Raw genomic sequence first — 21,677 nt, 5'->3', positions numbered from 1 at the left:
TCAGGGAAGTATTTTTAATTCTGATAATTCAATACCCTTTCTGATGCTTAACATCAAAAAGAAATTTCAAATGTGGCTCACCAAAACATACTCAGGTATATGTATTGCAATTTGGGCTATGTATTTCTGTCATAGACTCTGGTTTTATTTAGCCATAATGATTTTAAAAGTTCAAATGCTGTCATTTTTCACAGTCCCAGTGACTATAAAGCAAGAATCAAGGGAAGTGACAGTGGGAACTGCAGATGCTGGAGAATCCAAGATAATAAAATGTGAGGCTGGATGAACACAGCAGGCCCAGCAGCATCTCAGGAGCACAAAAGCTGACGTTTCGGGCCTAGACCCTTCATTAGAGAGGGGGGTGGGGTGAGGGTTCTGGAATAAATAGGGAGAGAGGGGGAGGCGGACCGAAGATGGAGAGAAAAGAAGACAGGTGGAGAGGAGAGTGTAGGTGGGGAGGTAGGGAGGGGATAGGTCAGTCTAGGGAAGACGGACAGGTCAAGGAGGTGGGATGATGTTAGTAGGTAGGAGATGGAGGTGCGGCTTGGGGTGGGAGGAAGGGATGGGTGAGAGGAAGAACAGGTTAGGGAGGCAGAGACAGGTTGGACTGGTTTTGGGATGCAGCGGGTGGAGGGGAAGAGCTGGGCTGGTTGTGTGGTGCAGTGGGGGGAGGGGACGAACTGGGCTGGTTTTGGGATGCGGTGGGGGAAGGGGAGATTTTGAAGCTGGTGAAGTCCACATTGATACCATTGGGCTGCAGGGTTCCCAGGCGGAATATGAGTTGCTGTTCCTGCAACCTTCGGGTGGCATCATTGTGGCACTGCAGGAGGCCCATGATGGACATGTCATCTAAAGAATGGGAGGGGGAGCGGAAATGGTTTGCGACTGGGAGGTGCAGTTGTTTATTGCGAACCGAGCGGAGGTGTTCTGGAAAGCGGTCCCCAAGCCTCCGCTTGGTTTCCCCAATGTAGAGGAAGCCACGCCGGGTACAGTGGATGCAGTATACCACATTGGCAGATGTGCAGGTGAACCTCTGCTTAATGTGGAAAGTCATCTTGGGGCCTGGGATAGGGGTGAGGGAGGAGGTGTGGGGGCAAGTGTAGCATTTGGTCCAGGAACTCCCCACCTACGTCCGTGACACGACCCATGCGCTCCACCTCCTGCAGGACTTCCAATTCCATGGCCCCCAACACCTCATTTTCACCATGGACGTCCAGTCCCTATACACCTGCATTCCGCATGCAGTGGCCTCAAGGCCCTCCGCTTCTTCCTGTCCCACAGGCCCGACCAGTCCCCCTCCACCGACACCCTCATCCGCCTAGCCAAACTCGTCCTCACCCTCAACAACTTCTCTTTCGATTCCTCCCACTTCCTACAGACTATGGGGCACCCGCATGGGCCCCAGCTATACCTGCCTCTTTGTAGGTTATGTCCCTCTTCCGCACCCACACAGGCCCCAAACCCCACCTCTTCCTCCGTTACATTGATGACTGTATCAGCGCCGCCTCTTGCTCCCCAGAGGAGCTCGAACAGTTCATCCACTTCACCAACACCTTCCACCCCAACATTCAGTTCACCTGGGCCATCTCCAGCACATCCCTCACCTTCCTGGATCTCTCAGTCTCCATCTCAGGCAACCAGCTTGTAACTGATGTCCATTTCAAGCCCACTGACTCCCACAGCTACCTAGAATACACCTCCTCCCACCCACCCTCCTGCAAAAATTCCATCCCCTATTCCCAATTCCTCCGCCTCCGCCGCATCTGCTCCCACGATGAGGCATTCCACTCCCGCACATCCCAGATGTCCAAGTTCTTCAAGGACCGCAACTTTCCCCCCACAGTGGTCGAGAACGCCCTTGACCGCGTCTCCCGCATTTCCCACAACACATCCCTCACACCCCGCCCCCGCCACAACCGCCCAAAGAGGATCCCCCTCGATCTCACACACCACCCTACCAACCTCCGGATACAACGCATCATCCTCCGACACTTCCGCCATCTACAATCCGACCCCACCACCCAAGAAATTTTTCCATCCCCACCCCTGTCTGCTTTCCGGAGAGACCACTCTCCCCGTGACTCCCTTGTTCGCTCCACACTGCCCTCCAACCCCACCACACCCGGTACCTTCCCCTGCAACTGCAGGAAATGCTACACTTGCCCCCACACCTCCTCCCTCACCCCTATCCCAAGCCCCAAGATGACTTTCCATATCAAGCAGAGGTTCACCTGCACATCTGCCAATGTGGTATACTGTATCCATTGTACCCAGTGTGGCTTCCTCTACATTGGGGAAACCAAGCGGAGGCTTGGGGACCGCTTTGCAGAACACCGCCGCTCGGTTCGCAATAAACAACTGCACCTCCCAGTCGCAAACCATTTCCACTCCCCCTCCCATTCTTTAGATGACATGTCCATCATGGGCCTCCTGCAGTGCCACAATGATGCCACCCGAAGGTTGCAGGAACAGCAACTCATATTCCGCTTGGGAACCCTGCAGCCTAATGGCATCAATGTGGACTTCACCAGCTTCAAAATCTCCCCTTCCCCCACCGCATCCCAAAACAGCCCAGTTCGTCCCCTCCCCCCACTGCACCACACAACCAGCCCAGCTCTTCCCCTCCACCCACTGCATCCCAAAACCAGTCCAACCTGTCTCTGCCTCCCTAACCTGTTCTTCCTCTCACCCATCCCTTCCTCCCGTCCCAAGCCGCACCTCCATCTCCTACCTACTAACCTCATCCCACCTCCTTGACCTGTCTGTCTTCCCTGGACTGACCTATCCCCTCCCTACCTCCCCACCTATACTCTCTCCACCTATCTTCTTTTCTCTCCACCTTCGGTCCGCCTCCCCCTCTCTCCCTATTTATTCCAGTACCCTCACCCCATCCCCCTCTCTGATGAAGGCCCGAAACGTCAGCTTTTGTGCTCCTGAGATGCTGCTGGGCCTGCTGTGTTCATCCAGCCTCACATTTCATTATCTAAGAATCAAGGGAAGCACTGGTTTACTATCTAGGGACAGATGCAAAACGGCTATGATCACCAACCCTTTATTTTTCAGTATTTTCGATTACGGACTGAAATGGGAAAATAACCCCTTTAAAATCAAGGATTATTGAAGGATTTATACAATTTTTGAAGCATAAAAGCAGGTAACTTATTGTAAGTACTGTTTACACAGTTGCTTGTTCAAGCAGGAGTGGAAAACCAGTCCATATATGTATGGATGAGAGATAATGGGAACTGCAGACGCTGGAGAATCCAAGATAATAAAGTGTGAAGCTGGATGAGCACAGCAGGCCAAGCAGCATCTCAGGAGCACATGAAGGGTCTAGGCCCGAATCGTCAGTTTTTGTGCTCCTGAGATGCTGCTTGGCCTGCTGTGTTCATCCAGCTTCACACTTTATTACCATATATGTATGGATCTTTGGTTCGCAACAAGCAGCTGATTGGTTGGTGGTGTAGTGATCATTGTTCAATGATAAACACTTTCTGCCTATTGATTGCTCTGTGATTGACTCCCAGGTAGCAGAACAGCTTGGGGGCATGAATGTTTTGGCAGAAATAGTCAGACCTTTGGAGGAGGAATTGCTTATGCCCGGAGGTAAGAATCATCTCTCAAGCCTAAAGATAAATACTAAATTAAAACCAAGAACTACAGAGTCTGAAAATTTGAAACAGAAATTGTTGGAGAAACACAGCAGGTCTGACAGCAGCTGTACAGAGAAAGCAGAGTCAATGATTCGGCTCCAATGACCTTTCATCAGAACCCTGATGTGTTTTTAAGAAGGATCATGGGACCCAAAAAGTGGACGCAGCTTTGCTTCCACAGATGCTGTCAGACCTACACACATACACACACAGCTCTAAGCTGTGCCTCTTAAACACTTGTGTAGGAACCTGCCACCCTGTATCTTCTACAAGTACATGGAGAGGGGAGACTGAGGAGCAGAAACTTTCACAAGCCGTAAGGCCATCTTATTAGCTTTTCCAACCAGAAATATCACCAGTAGAGATTCGGAGATGATTAGAATGTTATACATACGTATCGGGAAATATCTATAGACAGGGTTCCGCTTTTCCCCATAAGAAAACAGTGCAAACAATCATCCCATTTCATTTTATTTGTCTGACCTTCTGTAAAGCCAGGAAGCTCTAATAAAACAAAGTTAGTTTCTTTATTGAATAAACCAATTCAACTTCTGATCCATAATGAAATTTAAGGTTAATTTGGGATCTGTAGCTGAAAGCTGGATGTGCAGCTCAGGCATGCAAACAGGCCACAAGGATGTCATTCACAAAACTTTAGCCATAACAGCTGATATTTTCTACTTTATTGGTTGCTACCACATTTACAATGGGGTAGGATGGCCTGTTTCTCTCAGTCCTGACAATGGCCAACACGGTGGAGATGAACAGGACTCTTCATGGGCTCAAGAGGTTCATCAGAAGGGGAAAGAGGAAAACCCGTGTTCAGTGTTGCTGCAGAGGTCAAAGTTTAAGAAGGTAATCATTGCTGAATGAATGCCCATCATTCCACGATTACTGTCACTTTAAGTCAGAGAATTATTATGGTGCGCAGGGAGGCCATTCAGCCCATTGTGCCTGTGCTGGCTCTTCAAATGAGTATTATCAGTTAGTGCCAATCTTCTGTTTTCTCCCCACACTCTTACACACTAGTTATATACAAAAAATCACGATGCAGTCTTGAATGCCTTAACTGAATCAGCCTTCCACACATTTTCGGGCAGTGCATTCCATACCCTAATAAGTTGTTGTGCGAGAAGGCTTTATCCTCACCTCACATTGTTTTGTTCCTCACTCTGAATGCACCCATATTGGGATGGATATCCATAACAGCCGCCATTGACTCCAGGGAAGATGTGACTGATCATCAGAGAGCTCACAGAAAGGTCCACTGGCAAATTCTCTATCCTGCCCACTCTTTCAAACAAATTAAATTGCAACTTTAGAACTTACTTTCTTCACGTTTACGTCTCTTTCCCGTAGGCAGTCTGTGAACAGAACATTTTGGATTCTTTGTTGTTCCAATTCTCTCATGATTCTCTAAATAATAAACACAGAATGATCTCCATGAGGTAAGATCTTTAATTTGTCTTAAAGAAGGTTCTTAAAATGAATTGTTACATGGCTAATGTGCGGTCAGATTTATATTTGGCTTTTGTCAAGTGCTGAATTCTATTCTTCAACTCTCTATTCAATGCTTTTCAAAACAAAGACCCTGCAAAGATATTGTTTGCATCTGTTGTTGTGTTGTTCTGGGGAAGTGACTACCTTTTGCTACTATTCCGTTGGCTATAAAACACTTTGGGACATTCGGAGATGAGGCTGCTATATAAATGCAAAACACACTTCCTTTTTTACATTCTTTCAGAAAGAAGGATTTCCCTTCTATACGTCACAATTGATTCTGGAACTCACAAGAAAATGGCTTTACAATTCTTGTGCAACATGAGGACAGCAAATATTTGTATGGCTCGTCATCCAAAATATTCAAGATGCTCTTGGTCTCCAATTGAATTGCTCATGTGGCTCTACACCATAAAGTAATGACAATGCCAGTTCTATTTATGTGAATGTCCACATTATATTAATGATAGAATCTTGCTGTTAGTAAATAACTGCAGATTATAATGGGATTAGATAAATATTACGTTAATAATACGGACACTCTTGCGGTATTCTATATTTAACTTGTGGCCCATATCCAATTGCTTAATTATTTTTAAAATTTTCATTCTTGGATGAGGGCATTTATTGCCCATCATTACTTCCTCAGAGGGCAGTTAAGAGCGAACCACATTGTTGTGGGTCTGGAATCACATGTAGGCTAGACCAGGTAAGGATGGCAGATTCCTTCCCTGAAGGAGACTAATGAACCAGATGGGTTTTTCCCGACAATTGACAATGGGCTCATGGCCATCATTAGATGTTAATTTAGATTTTTAAAGAAATGGAATTCAAATTCCACCATCTAGCATTGGATGATTTGAACCCAGGTCCTCAGAACATTACCTGTGTCTCTAGATTAACAGTCCAGTGATAATATCACGAGTCAATTGCCAATTAGATGTAGTAACTGTAGCAAGGTGGCAGGGTCAGGGTACTGCATCATAGAGAGACACTGTTTCCATTGGCACATATATGTGGAAAATTTTCAACCACTGCAGATCAACATCAAACCATCAGAGCCACTCCACTGAGATACTGAGTGAAAATCAGGGCACATTTACCGCAAAATTTTCTTACGTTTTGTCCTAAGTAGAAATACAAGTTGCCATCTGGGGAAACAGCGCACAGCTACAGCTCAGCTTATTACAATACGGACCTGTTTATTTGTTAAATCAGCCAAATCCATTTTGTTTAGTACCAGTAGATGGGGTCTGACACCCAGGGCCTCCTCAAACATGGGGTTACGTCCGGACAGAGGAATGTAATGTTGATTGTCAAGGAATTTTGCACAGAGAAAGGCTATTTAAAGCCACAGATGAACTGAAATTATTAAAGTCACAACTGTGCTGAGCTATTCTTCTGCATAACATGATAATCTGTACAACATGATAATCAGCTGGTTACGGTGGTCCTCTTTGTTTAGATTGGTCAATGGTGTGGCAATGATAATACATTCTCTGGCGATATTGGAATATCTCCGTCACTGGCTTCTAACAGGCAGTGGGAAATGTTCCAAACGGATTTCTCATATAGACTATGAAGTATTTCAGTTTTGGTTTTTCTGTTCCGATAAGCTCATGCTAGACCTCAAGGCATTTCTTCAAACAGTATTAATTGGCACTAAATAAATGATGATCTTGCAATAGACATCTCAGCCTTAAACTGCGCATGTTCTAATTTTCTAGCAGGGTTTTTCTCATGACGGGTCACTATTACATCAAGCATTCCTCGGAGGCTGTTTGCACATTCCTTAAATCCTGTGTTTACAGGAAGGACTGAACTCCAATCCATGACTTACATTGAGTAAACAGATCTCAGCCATGTTTGTAGTAGGGCTATGCCAATGACTAAAGAGCCTGCTGACATTATCGAACCTTGGTAAGATCACAAATGGAGTACTGTGTGCAGTTTTAATCTCCCTAAATTAAAAAAAGGATATACTTGCCATACCCCTCTACGTAAGTGCAACAAAAATTTTATGAAGCTGATTACCTGAGTTGGCAGGATTATCGTACAAGAACAGGTTGGTTTGACTAAGCCTGTATTCACTAGAATTTAGAAGAATGTGGGGTTCTGATTGAAGTGTATAAAATTCTAAAAGAGTAAGGCAGACTAAATCAAGGAGGATATTTCCTTTTGGTTGGGGAGTTGAGAAACAGAGGTCACTGTTTTGGGCCATTTGAGACTAGGATGACGAACCATTTCTTCACTCGGAAGCTGGTCAACCTGTAGAATTCCCTGCCACAGAAAGCTGTGGAGGTCGGGTCACTGGGTACTTTCAAGGCAGAGACTGATACATCGTGATTTATAAAAGACATCGGGGTATGATCAAAAAGTGGGAACGTGGTACTGAGATACAGAATCAGCTCTGATCATACTGAATGGTGGATCAGGCTCAAAGAGCCAAATGGTTAACCTGTGCTCTTATAGTCTGTCTTTCTTCCATATGTGCCTCATGAGTGACATACAAGGTGGCACCTGGGGACTGCACTGGACAAAGAACTATCACCCACATGAGAACTGGGCTGGGAAAGTATTAGAAAAAGGCAATAATAAAGAGATCTGCGCAAGCAAGATTGTATGAGCGAGCCTGAATCAAGAGCACTTTCAACATCGCTCCAGGTCATAAGGAATTAAAGCCTTGGTCTTCCAATTGAGAACATTAATAGGCTGTAATAAGGACATGCTGCACTTTGGATTAAGCCTGAACGACTGGATAATAAAGGGAAAGAAGACTTTCTTCTCAATAATACAGTCTAGAGAAAGATTAGAGTAAGTCATACAACATGGAAAGAGACCTTTCAATCCAACCATTCCATGCTGGCCAATATCCCTAGCTAAACCCGTCCCACCTGCCTGTGCTTAGCCCTTATCCCTCCAAACATTTCTTGTTCAGGTACTTATCCAATGACTATTGTGTGCCTGATGCAACTACTATGATAGGGATGGACAATGCTGTGGAAGGACTTGAAAATGAGGATGACAATTTTTAAAGTTGAGGTACTGCTCCAGTGGGAGTGTACCTCAGTGAGTATATGGGTGACAGGTGAAATAGGACTTGGCTTGAGGACACAGGCAGCGGAGTTTTCACTAACTGTACATTTACAAAGGGCGGATATCGGGTAATCCATTAAGTTCTGGAATAATAAAATTTAAAAATAATAAAGGTATGGATAAAAGATTCAGCAGTAAACAAACTGAGGTAGAGGTGCAGTCAGTCAATATTACTGAGGTGGAAATTGCAGTCTAAGTGGTGATTGGATGTGGTAGGAAATATCTTGGGATTTTGATATCCAGGTTTCATTCTTTCTGATCTTGTCTTAGACAACCGTCAGGAAGGATGAGTGGTGGCAATGGAACAGAGTTTGTGGCAGGGTCTGAAGACAATGGCTTTGGTCTTCCCCATATTTAGATGAAAGAGATTTCCATTCAGCCCGTACTCAATGTTGAACAAGCAGCGTGCCAAAAGAGATGAAGTTGAGAGCAGTCGTGTGGAGGTAGAGCTGGGTGTTGATATGGTGTATGTAGAATATGATGCTATTTTTGACTGATGTCACCTTGAGGAAGCATGTACATAAGAAACAGGAGGGTGTCAAGAACCAGAATCTTGGGGAGGGATCTGCAGGAACAGAATCTATTGGGGGTAATTTTCTAGCTACAACTAAATAGGCAAAAAGTGAACCAGGCAGAAGCAGCCACATGTAACTGGACAATATTGGAGAATCCCGTGGTTAACTTTGTCAAAGCCTGCAATAGGTTCAGAGGGGATAGTTTACCACACTGACAGTCACATAGAATGGCATTTATAACTTTGATAAGTACCTTTCCAGGATTCTGGAAGTGCAAAAACTTGATTAGTGAGATTCACACGTGGAGCTGCAGGAAAGACAGACATGGATTTAGTGCACACTTGTTTGCTCAAGGGCCTTGAAAGAAGATGCTGTTTTATTCATTCACAGAATGTGGGCATCACTGGCTGGGTTGGCATTTATTGCCCATTCCTAATTGTTCAGAGGGCAGTTAAGAGTCAACCACATTGCTGTGGGTCTGGAGTCACACGTAGGCCAGACAAGGTAATGATGGCAGTTTCCCTCGCTAAACAGTAATAATGAACCAGATGCGACTTTGTTCAGAGGGATTTAGTGTGTTTTTTCATATGACAGTTGTGAAGGAGAGTGAGAACAGCATCTGAGAAGACAAAACCCTTCACAATACGAACACCAACTTGTACTTAAAGATTAGTTCTGAAGACGAGGCATATTTGCCTCGATACATTATCTATTTCTTTCTCCATAGAGGCTGTCAGACCTGAGTTTCTTTAGCACTTCTTTTTTTTTTAATTAGTTATATTAAATGTTGCTCTAATCTCAGCTGGCAATGGGGGCCAGGTGGTCAGTGGCTTAGTGGAAATAAGGGTGAGGAGGTGGGTTTCATGGCTACAGTGAGCTCAGAGAGCTCATGACAGGAGTCAGGAGAAACACAAGTGGAAAATGAGAGTCATAGATAAAAGAGAGACAAACCCTGAAGGATGTTAGACCTTGTGTGCTAGGCGGAAAAAGAGAAGTGACAGAGGCAGTTGAATGAAAGATTCAGTCATAGTGACAAAGAAGTTTATGATCTCCTTGCATTTGTTATATGGGGGTGGGGAATGAAGGAGAGGGAAAAGACAAGGGAGAGAGCTTTAAAATGACAATTTGCAACTGACACAATAATCTGGTGGTTAAAATTGCATTTCAGGATGACTACACACCAGGATTGAAGGAAACCCCACTAAATTTTCCCTTAAATTCTAATTTTACTGCAGGGCTATTCATATGTTAAACAAACTGGGCCTGACAGAATTTGAACATGAAGCAAGTATATTTTTAATAATTCATGCATTCTTTATTTATTAAAGTATCATATTGGTGCACTGCCCTTTTTAATTGCAAGCACCTAATTTTCCAAATGTTTTAGGAACAGACTGAGGCTTGGGGGTAAACTGCTGGAAACAAAAAGTCATAAAGGATATCCTGGCATCGTGAACTTCAATAATGCAATCCACTTTTTTCAGACTGGCTTGCATCTTTTTAAGTCCTGGAGTGAGACACAACAGAAACAGGCTCTAGGTTATGGGCTGCAGTTCTGACAAGTAAAAACAATTTACCTGAATCCCCATTCTTGGCAAAATCAACTTAAATGTGCACCAAAACACAGTAGCATAGTCAAGATAAAATTTCTGTTAGCAAGCGAGCAGAGTCTGACCAGACTTCTTCTGATTTCTTTTGCTGTAACTTTGGCAGAGGAGCCATAGAAAGCCATTATGGGGTAAGAGGTAAAATACAAGAGGTGGGCCACCATAGCTATTCTCAACCATCTCCTGCACAGAAGTTGGTCAGTGCCATTTTCTAAAGTAAACAAGGCAATCCTTCAAGCCAAGGCAAGTTACAAAGTAGGCATTCAGGAATAATATTGGAAATACATTTTATGGTTTCAAGTTTAATTGCTTTAGGGATCAATAAGATGTTGCAATAAGCAATTCAAGCAACATTGTCTTGGAGATCTGAAGTGTAACCTGGCCTTGGCTGACGAAAGAAAACCTTCTCTGTTAATGCATGCAATGGATTTGCAGTACTAACCCAGACCCAGTGGGTCAAGTCTATAATCCAGAAGTCCCCACAACTGGGCACAAGCCAACATACTCAGTGGCCATAAGAACAGCTAATGGAGGCATTCACACTGTGTTGTATTGTGACTTAATGAGGCAGGGTAAAAGTAACTTTATTTTCCACTGGTCTGAGAAAAGTGCAATGAAAGGCCAAGTCACACTAATTTATGGAATCTATGCTGTCCGTATTTTTCAATTTTAAAATGTGCATTCATTAGAAACTAATGTACCACATCTACTCATTCACCACAGGTGCAGTGTTCAGGATCCTTGTAACAAGCTGGTTTCTTTCATTCTAGTTCCCAAAGCCACAACCTCCCATAACTTGAAGATCAACAGCTACTGAAACTTGGGAACACAATCGCCTCTTGAGTTTCCCCCCCATACCATCTTGGACAATATATTGTCGTTTGTTTGCTATCACTGGATCAAAACCCTGGAACATAGTACTCAGTGACATGCAATAAGCCATCTGGCCTTTCAAACTTGTGTAGCCATTCAATAAGGTCGTGGAATAGCTACTTGACAGCATTCTGGCTACACCACTGCAGCTGTTTAAGAAGGCAACTCACTACCATCACCTTCTTGATGAGAATTCAGACTAAACTATAAACATCAGTGACACCACATTCTAAGAATGATGATTAAAAGCTTTATGCACACTATTTTACATCAGGTATTGAGGCACTTCTGTGTCATCAAACAACAAAAACATTGTCCTAACTTCAAAAGGAAGGTGCTTGAATCATAGCACAGATACAAAAGAAATGTTGAAACAAAAATTCAAGCAAGTTATGGTTTGCTTTATAGTTATCAAGGCCATAGTTGAGACTTACTTAAATACAGTCATGCCTCTCTCATTACAATTGGTCATGCAAGAAAATGAGATACATTAAGACTGTGGCAATGAAAGGAGCTAAGCAATAAAACTAAGATGATGAAAAAATAAGAGCGACACATGAGAGGTGAAGAATAATACATTATTTTCAGGCCAAGTGGTAAAATTGCTCAAATTTCAGCAAGTTAGAATGGGGAAAATTAACAGCTAAAAGATCACAATTAATAAGCAACCGTGTCTTGTGATATAACTGCATCAAAATAAAAGTAAGGTAATCTCATACATTTGCAAATGATGTCTAACTGTTGTCGGCCATAGTCTAACTACTTTCCTTCACATTACTAATGGTTAATAATACACCATTACTGCCTCAATTTTGTTGCTAAACAGTCACGATCCAACAGATCCAGCTTCAAAGTTGTAATGGAAACAGTGAAGTGGACATTGCTATGGCTAAAGTCAAGTCTCAGGAACACCTTAACCCAAGAACACCGGTTTTCAGGTAGGATTCTGGATATAAGATTCTCATCATCCCGTTTTTTGGACTTTTGTCATGCATTATCAGATTTTGTCATTTTACTGTATGTGCGAACTGACTTTTTCTTCATTTCGGGGGGTTGTGTGTCACTAGATAGGCCAGTGTTGATTCTGCATCCTCAATTGTCTTGGAGAAGATGGTGGTGAGCTTCCTTCTTGACCCACTGTAATCATTGAGATAATAGAAGCAACAGACTCAGTGGCGTTAGAGGATGGAGTTTCAGGATTTTTAACCTACATGGTGATATAGTTCCAAATTCAGGGTGGCGGGCAGTTTAGAAAGAAACTTGCATGTGTGGGTAATGCCCTTGAATGACAAGGGGCAACATTGAGATTCTCCGTTGTTGGAGGTGGTCATTGCCTGCACTTGTGTTCTGAGTTGTACTGTTTAATTATTTTAGACAGATAGTCTTGTCTTTGTAAGATAGGATATTCCTCGGGGTACATCAATATATTGAGATTTTACTACACAGCAGGTGGAAGTTGAAGCTGAACCTCCTGATGAAGGGGTAGGGACACTACCCCTGCACCACAGGAGGGCCCTTCAAGGTAGCTTGAAGAGGACTGATCTTTACCGACCCCGACCCTCACCGACCCCGAGTAGTTTTGTGACGGCGGCCGGGCCCTCACCTTTAGCCATGTGCCCGGGGAACCATTTCGCTAACTCACGGTTCCCGAACTCGAAGCTGGTCCGGAACCGGAGAGCAGCCAGTGCCGCCCCGCACCTCATTGTGGGGGGGCTTCCAGCGGCCAGTCTCTCACTGCGGGGCCGGGGCCTCCTCCCTCTCGCCGGGGAAAGTTGTCGCTTCACAAACCCGCAACTGCAGGCTGCACCATCTCCTCTGGCTGAGGCCGTCCGCAAATCCCCAGGCCTCAGGGAGCGTCCCCCAATCACAGCCCGGGCCTCGGGGAGCGTCTCCCAATCACCTCGGGCCTGAGGGAGCGTCTCCCAATCACCCCCCGGGTCTCAGGGAGCGTCTCCCAATCACCCCCCGGGTCTCAGGGAGCGTCTCCCAATCATCTCGGACCTGAGGGAGCGTCTCCCAATCACCCCCCCCGGGCCTCAGGGAGCGTCTCCGAATCACCCCCCCCCGGGCCTCAGGGAGCGTCTCCGAATCACCCCCCCCCGGGCCTCAGGGAGCGTCTCTCAAATACATCAGACTGCAGACATAGTAGGAACTGCAGATGCTGGAGAATGCAAGATAACAAGGTGTGGAGCTGGATGAACACAGCAGGCCCAGCAGCATCGCAGGAGCATTGACTGGCCTGCTGTGTTCATCCAGCTCCACACCTTGTTATCTAGTGTAGAGTTGGTCAGTGAGGAGGAAAGGGCTGGTAGACGGGAGGGAGACAGACAAGTCAAGGAGGCGGGGATGAGAGGGGGATCTGGTCTTGGGATAAGTTTGGGGGAAGGGGAGATTTTGAAACTCATGAAGTCCACATTGAGACTATTAGGTTGTAGTGTTCCCAGACAGAATATGAGGTACTGTTCTTCCAATTTTCATGTGGCATAGTTGTGACACTGGAGGAAGCCCAGGATGGATATGCCATCCAAGTAGTGGGAGGGGGAGTTGAAGTGGTTCATGACTGGGAAGTGTTTTCGTCTGTCATGAACTGAGCATAGATGCTCTACAAAGAGGTCTCTGAGCCTCTGCTTGGTCTTGCCGATGTAGTGGAGGCCACATCGGGAGCAACGGATACGATAGACCACATTAGCGGATATGCAGGTGAACATCTCTTTTAATGTGGAAGGTTTTCTTGTCTGGGATGGAGGTGAGTGGGGAGGTGTAGCACCTCCTCTGGTTGCAGAGAAAGTGGAGTTAGTGGAAAGTGTGGAGCAGACGAGGGAGTCACGGAGACAGCGGTCCCTCCAGAAGGCAGATAAGGGTGGGGAGGGAAATATACCCTTGGTAGTGAGGTCAGATTGCAGGTGGCGGAGAATGATGCTTTGAATCCAGACGTTAATGGGGTGATACGTGAGGACAAGGGGAATTCTGTCTTTGTTTTTATTGCAGGCAAGGGGTGTTAGGGCCGAGGTGTGGGAAACACAAGAGACGCGGTCGAGGATGTTTTTGACCACTATGGGGGGAGGGAGGGAAATTATGGTCCTGGAAAAATGAGGACATCTGGGATGTCTAGGAGCGGAAAGCCTCATCTTGGGACCATACGAGGTGGAGGAATTGGGAATAGGGGAAATCGCATTCTTGCAGGAAGGTGGGTGAAGACCCCAGGGAATGTTTCTCAAATACAGCAGATCCAAGGGAATGTCTCCCAAACACAGCAGACCCAGGGAATTTTTTTCCAGAATGTGGAGAACACTGCATGTGGTATATGTTCCTCGTTGCCTTGTAATGACTTCTTTCTCAATCACTATAGTGCCTCTGATAATTTCACGAGTGTTTGCTAGGGAATTTCTGGATTTCAAGCCGAGGATAATGAACAATAATAAGTTTTCCAATGCTGTTCAGCATTGCAATGACTTTGCTACTTCTCTTGTTGTTCACAGTGGTAGAGGTGAAATATTATTTGATCTGAAATTCTGACTGTTACTTCCATTTACTATTCAATTAACTTATGTTTCTCAATAGCAAGTTAATGACATGTTAGTGCAGAAAGTTTGAGAAGTAAAAATGTAACAGATTCATATCGATGCTTGACAGGTTTATTCTTTGTCTACGTGGATAGAAAATTCACAATTTCTGCATTTTAGTATATAAAATTTGACATTCAAAGTTATTTCCCCATACAGTAATTTTAAATAAATTTCTGGATGGTTTGACAAAACAAAGATAAAGTACTCTACTAAAGGAGATTTTTAAACAAGTAATTTAAAAAAGGAGCGATCTTCAGAACAAAGACATTTTCAATTTAAGTGATCAGTAACATTGGATTTGTGATGACCAAGGTGTACAATAAAACATTTTAATTATGGACAATACGGCATCAAAGAAGCTGTTGGTGGTTGGTGCATGGTAGATATTGCAATTTCTGAGCTCACATATAATGATCTGATGTAAATCTACAACAATCGCAGCTTCAGCATAATTTTCACTTTTTCAGTTCTGGTCACCAAGAAATAAGAAAATATTCAAGTCATGGAATTAGTACAGAAAATTAAGCCATACTACCACTAAAGAATTGATTTACAAAAAAAAAAAAGAGTGGCTGGAGAATCAAAGGCCCTCTCTTCAGAACTAATCAGACTTTGGGCAATCACAGACACGCATGAACTTCACTGGTTCCTTTGTAAAGAATAGACCAGCTGCAAGAGAACCGAGCAGTCCAGCTAAAAGCTAAAATAGAAATTGCTGGAGAAACTCAGCAGGTCCGACAGCATTGGTTGAGAGAAAAGAGAGGTAATGTTGAGTCCAGTGACCTTTCAGGTAAAAACTATACTTTGAAAGTAAGATGTGCCTTCCCTGCCCCCAGCCCCAACCTGCTGCAGCTGCAAGTTCACCTTAGAGCCAAACTCCTTGACATTCAACTATGCCTGTGTGCTCCTAAGATGCTGTTTGGCCTGCCATGTTCATCCAGCTCCACAGTTTGTTATCTCGGATTCTCCAGCATCTGCAGTTCCCATTATCTCTGATACGAAACACCTTGCAGCTTACTGAGGAGACTCTGCTTCCACAAGATCTCCATACTAGCTAAAAAGTGTCAATTCTTCAAAAAAAAAACCACAGCCCTACTATGAAAGGGACTAAAATATTTATCCATTGTAATCACTGTTTTTCACTTTACCTATAATCTTATCTTTGACAGTATGTGTGTGATGTTGCATTAAAAGTCTCCCAGAACACTTGTATGATCATACAATCTTTATTTTTATATTCCCAAAGTCTGCTTCTGGAATTATTTAAATGGAGAAACCACACCGAGGGTAAGAAAATAAAAACACATCTCACATTAAAAACAAAGATCACAGACACTATTAAGACACAAATTCTATCCATGATAAAGTCATGAACTTTGGTAAGTCACAGCATTACCTGTAGGTATAAAGAATATCAAAACAATGGTTAAAAATAGCAAAGAGAAACATTCAACATTCAACAATGCTTGGACAAGCATATAGAGATTGGACTTTCAGTTTGGGTGATGGAAATGAAAAAAAATACACATTCATTCATTCAAAAGAATCAGTTACACGATGTAGATCATAATCTATGCAAAGGGATCAGCAGAAGAGGAAAAAAAGAGCCAGTAGGAGTTTTGTATGTGGTAGCAGAGTAAGAATATAGAAAACTGGTAGTGGGGAAATATGAGAATGGGATGGAAAAAGAAACAAACTGAGACAGAGTGGATGCAGTATGCCTCGAGAACAGCATACAATCTGGTCCGAGTGTTGAACTCATAAGCTTTACTTTAGAAGATGCCAAATATGTTTTACATCTTGATCAGGTGCTTTCACACACTCCTTTCTGAACAAAGTTTCAGAATGCTTCTGGTTGCCACCAATCAATTTTTACCTATGGTCAGCTCGGTTCAAAATTTTTCTTGAACTTTGACATCAATTTGTTAGAATAGAATTTTTCATTCATGCACAGGAATACAATTCATTTAAGCACTCTCTATAATCTCCACTTTCAATCTCTAACACAATTTAAAAGTTTGGATACCACGTGGATTTAATTAAAGATGGAGATGACAGGTGCATTGTGGTAGATTGTTATAACGTTTTATGAATTTTAATTCACAGAAGTTAATGACACATAATGGTTATTCAGGCGATCTGCTTCCCTCCAACCTGACTCCAAGGCACCATGGGTAGTAGAATAAAATGTCCGGTGAGTAGCTTCACCAGCGAAAAGCACCTGCAAAGGCTAACAGTAATGAAATTAACAAGGTTAATGGTCAAAAACAAAATTTGCTGTAGAAATGCAATAGGTCTGAAAGTGTCTGTGATAAGAGATAGAGTTAATATTTTGAGGCCAATGACTCTTCTTCACATCAATCATTTATGACACGTAAGAATTGAATTTAATCAGCACTCCATTTTGAAGATTGAGACAAAGCTCCTGTAAAGAAATTATACTGAATCTGTGAGTATAGTTTCCTTTACACCTTATTTGAATATCCAAAAAAGATGTTTTAAGATCGATTTAAGCTCGGAATATAAATTTAAAGTAAAATAGCCATGTTATAATGCTCAAACTCATTGTAAAAGGAAATACAGATTGAATATTTACTACCCTTCAAGAAGTCACTATACCAGCCTCAGGTGCAAGGCGAATTGTGATAAAGATGGTTTAACCATTAAAACAGCTAGCACTCAAGTATGTGGGACTTCAGGTCAATAATAATAATAATGATCATCCTGAATAGAATTATTATCTGATAAATAAGAGATTATACAGGAGGTTATGCAGATGTTAAATACTGTAATAAAGGGTGTTAGAGGGAGAAACCCTCAAAGAATTAAAAAGTATTTAGATGTGCATTGCGATGTCAAGTCTATGGGCCAAGTGCTGGAAAATGGGATTCGAATAGTTGGGTGGTTGTTTTGACCAGCATAGAATTGAAGAGCCAAAGGGCTCTTTTCTGTGTTGTAAACCTCAATGACTCTGAATTCCTTTACAACTCACAATATATTTAAAGTTCTGACTAAGGAGAAGCCCTGAACAAAAAGAAAATGTAAAGCAAGATACAGAGCCAGTCCACATTTTAGGTGATCCAGCAAAATTAGTTTACCAACCTTACATGTAGGTGGTCATGAAAAGGTCTCAAATTAAAAAATCCAGACTGGTAGCCTAAAATATTACAAGAGTGATGTTGAAAATTATACAGCTTGTATTTCAACTGCCAATCATTGTCAAAATTGCAGAAAACCCGCTGGTTAAGATGATGATTGATTTTATTAAGCCTTTACCAAATTCAAATGGATACAGATGTGTGTTCATTTGTGTTGACTATTGTGCTAATTCTTGGTGTACATTGCAATTTTTATTTGTAATCTCAATGATTTATCAGAAAGTGCACTTATTGGCTCCCTGGATAGTGAATCAGTTCCTGGTGTTGGATTGCAAAGGATATTTACACACTGATCGAGGAGCTACCTTTAGTGGTCAAGTCTATCAAGAGTGGGAAAAGGGGAAAATAAAGAATCGCCCTGGAGCGCAGCAGAACTCAACACTCTGAATCAGCAGGAAAGACAGAGAGCAACATCTATGAAGTAAATAAATGTCTTATTAAACTACTTTAGATACCTGGCTGTAAGAGGACCACCTTATTAAAATAAATTTTAAAAATTAAATATTGCAGTTAAGAGGTACAGAGTCTGCTGTGACTCCATGTTCGTTGATATCAATACTTTGTCCATTCAGAACACTAATCTAGAAATTACAGACATTACTGGGGATAGACTAGCACAGATTCAACTAAAATAGGAAGTTACCGAAATGATACACTACACTGGTAAGAAAGCAAGAGCACAAAAACAATTAACAAACTTTGTTCTCCCAGATAGGAGAATTGATACATGAAGGAAAAGAAATCCTGCACATGGACACTGAAACGGAATCACAAACAGAAGTTGCTGAAAAAGCTCAGCAGGTCTGGTAGTATCTCTGAAGAAAAAAAATCAGAACTGAGGAAGGGTCATTAGACCCAAAACGTTAACTCTGATTTTTTTCTTCACAGATGCATCTGGACCTGCTGAGCTTTGCCAGCAACTTCTGTTTTTGCTCCTGATTTACAGCATCCACAGTTTTTTCAGTTTTTACTGAAATTGAATCATCAAATGCAAATAGAAAAGTCATAGTGATAGAATGATTGAGATTGCTTCCACAGGAACAGGAGGATGAAAACGTACAAGAAATATGTCAATAAAGTAAAGTAACTTACAAAGATGGCCAGTTGTTTTAAAACATTGGCTTCAGACAAATACTGTCACCTCAGAGGTTGGATTAGTTATTAGTGATAGCTAGCTGCTTGTAATTAGAATTATCTAGACAATGGCTTAACAAGTTTTGATCCTGTATTGATTGGAATGGTGTCAGCCAGGTGGATCTCACAGTAGGAGTTCCTTGACTGGACCAGGGTAACAGGTCCAATCAGACAGTTCCAGCTGACAGATATTAACAGGAGTTTCAGGGGTTCTGCACTTTCTAGGAATTGGCTGAGTTAGCGTCACGTACTAGGAACGTGTAAATAAAGGTTGTGTTGGAGACAAGATACTGGCATTGTGGATTTATTTCAGATCCCTTGTGGTCCAACTGTACCATGTTAATATTTAGCAGCACTCTTGCTGCTGCATTTTAACAGCTCATTTCTGTCCACCTTTGTTTTCAGAAAACAAACTATTGGACAATTTCAAAATCTTCCTCTTTCACAATTACCTCTTTTGAGAGTTAAAAAAAAAACCACTCTAATAATCTAATTGTGCAACTTTTCCCTTTTTTAGCCACCAAATTATCCAAAAAGGTAACTTTAATCTCCAATATATAAAATGTATATTCCATTAAGAAACAGAATGGTACAGTACCTGTCCTTGTGTAGATGTAAATGGGAGAGGCTGAGCAATTACATCTATATCATCCCCTGAACTTCCAACTGCAGTGTAACTATATGATCCCCTTGTGTATTGATCATTATACCATCTTGACCGAATAATGCCCTTTGGTGGAGGTATCAGTGGATTTCCTAAATAAAACAGAAGCATTTGTGTAGTATTTTGATAAAAGATATTTCATATTGCCAAAACATGTCAGAAAGTGTACCTGTGAATTTACGTATGATTTGTGTCAAACAATTTTTGACTTCACAATCTGATAGACTCTCCATATAATTAGCTTCCTCACCAGCAAGTACCGCTAAAATGACATGGCCATACCTGCAGATAGAACATGAGAGAGATGATACTGAAGAGGCATAAATACTCCTCTACTTGTATTCACACTGCACATCACTCACCTGGCTGAACTCTGAATGCTGCAATGTATTCAACAATATATAGATAGTATTTATTTCATTTTATTAATTTTTAATATTTGTCAAATACAGTTTAACAATTTTAAGAAATTATTAGCTTTTTAGTACAGAACGGAAAGATTCACTCAACCTTTTATTTATCCCAATGTATCCAATCCAATTTGTCATTTAGTTCCATTGACTATGCATATTTCAAATACAATTATTTCATGCTAATGGAAATATCAGAGTTATGTGTCAAATTAACACATTTCAAGAGGATCTGCAAAATTCTACATGAAGAATTTACTATTTTGTGCATTATGACTTTATTACCATCCAGTGCTCTGCAGTCAAGAATCCCAAGAATTGTTACATTCATCCCTGGAACATCTGGATAACAAAGATGCCCATATCAGGCTCCTATTTCTTGACTACAGCTCTGCCTTCAACACCATAATTTCAAAAAAAAACTCATCTCTAAACTCCCAGATCCAGGTTTCGGCTCTCCACTTTGCAAATGGAACTTAGACGTTCTGACCCACAGACCACTAACACCTCCTTCAATACTGCAAGGCTGTGTGGATGAATTCTGCCCCAACTCCATTGGGAAGTTTGCTGATAACACCACTGTTGTTGGTCAGATCTCAAAACAACAATGAGACAGAATACAGGAAAGAGATTCACTGCTTAACAGCATGGTGTAAAGACAACAATGTCTCCATCAATGTTAGCTAAATGAAGGACCTGTTCATTGACTTCAGGAAGCAGCGTGGAGAGCATACCACTGTCTGCATCAAATGACGCAGAGGTCGAGATGGTTGAGTGTATCAAGTTCCTATGAGTGATGATCACCAACAACTTGTCTGATTCAGCCACATTGATGCGATGGTCAAGAAAGCACAACGATGCCTCTACTTCTTTAGGAGACCAAATTAACACATGATGCATTTTGACGGGTTGTTTAGCACACAGAACAGCACTTTTCACTGTATCTTGGTACGTGACAAAAAAAAACCAAACTCAAACTCAAGACCACTTCTCTCTGAGAAAAGAAATTCCTCCTTAACTATCTTAAATGGGGGAACCCTTACTCTGAAATTATACTCTCTGGTCCTAGACTGCCCTACAAAGGGGCAACAACCTACAAACATAAATCCTGTCAAGCCCTCTAAGGAACTTATATGTTTCAATAAGTTCACCTCTCATTCTTTGAGATTCCATCGAGTACAGGCCCAATCTACTCAGCCTCCCCCTCTCCATTTTGTAACATACAAAATGAGTTTTATTGAACTTAACCGGAAGAAAACTTCATAATTTTGAAAGCTAATATATTCATTCCATATTTTGAAATGGCAACCATTTGTGTATCAAAGTTTTTCCATCCTACCTGAAATTCACAATGGTATTGTTCTTGCTAACCCAGCACACCCAATAGATAAACAGAATCAGGATTCAACTCTAAATAATGGAGTGTGATCATCGTTCTGCATAACTTGACATCTGCATTTTATCATTGCAGATTTTTAAAAACACTTGCATCTAATGGGGG

At 42.3% G+C, this 21,677-nt stretch overlaps 2 protein-coding genes across 3 annotated transcripts in view; both read right to left on the bottom strand.

Annotated features, from left to right (window-relative positions):
* The window catches only part of mtg1 (mitochondrial ribosome-associated GTPase 1), a 40,850-nt gene extending 27,720 nt beyond the window's left edge, over positions 1 to 13,130 (bottom strand). Inside the window, exons 1-4 of one of the 2 annotated variants that reach the window (XM_048563334.2) lie at positions 12,848 to 13,130; positions 10,207 to 10,271; positions 6,352 to 6,456; positions 4,983 to 5,069 (exon numbers count right to left, since the gene is read on the bottom strand). In XM_048563334.2, coding sequence (XP_048419291.1) covers positions 4,983 to 5,069; positions 6,352 to 6,456; positions 10,207 to 10,271; positions 12,848 to 12,947 — 357 coding nt within the window. In that variant the 5' untranslated portion in view covers positions 12,948 to 13,130. The remainder of the gene's footprint in view (positions 1 to 4,982; positions 5,070 to 6,351; positions 6,457 to 10,206; positions 10,272 to 12,847) is intronic. The other variant, XM_048563333.2, reaches the window with a different exon arrangement.
* Positions 13,131 to 14,857: 1,727 nt separating this feature from the next.
* paox (polyamine oxidase) overlaps positions 14,858 to 21,677 on the bottom strand; it is a 33,922-nt gene continuing 27,102 nt past the window's right edge. The window contains exons 5-7 of the mRNA XM_048563332.2: positions 19,936 to 20,048; positions 19,701 to 19,858; positions 14,858 to 17,040 (exon numbers count right to left, since the gene is read on the bottom strand). Of these exons, the coding sequence (XP_048419289.1) occupies positions 16,906 to 17,040; positions 19,701 to 19,858; positions 19,936 to 20,048 (406 nt within the window). The 3' untranslated portion in view covers positions 14,858 to 16,905. The remainder of the gene's footprint in view (positions 17,041 to 19,700; positions 19,859 to 19,935; positions 20,049 to 21,677) is intronic.

This window comes from Stegostoma tigrinum, chromosome 37 (assembly GCF_030684315.1).
Source record: "Stegostoma tigrinum isolate sSteTig4 chromosome 37, sSteTig4.hap1, whole genome shotgun sequence".
In the NCBI taxonomy this organism is placed as follows: Eukaryota; Metazoa; Chordata; class Chondrichthyes; order Orectolobiformes; family Stegostomatidae; genus Stegostoma; species Stegostoma tigrinum.
This window is presented reverse-complemented; position numbering and strand designations above follow the sequence as displayed.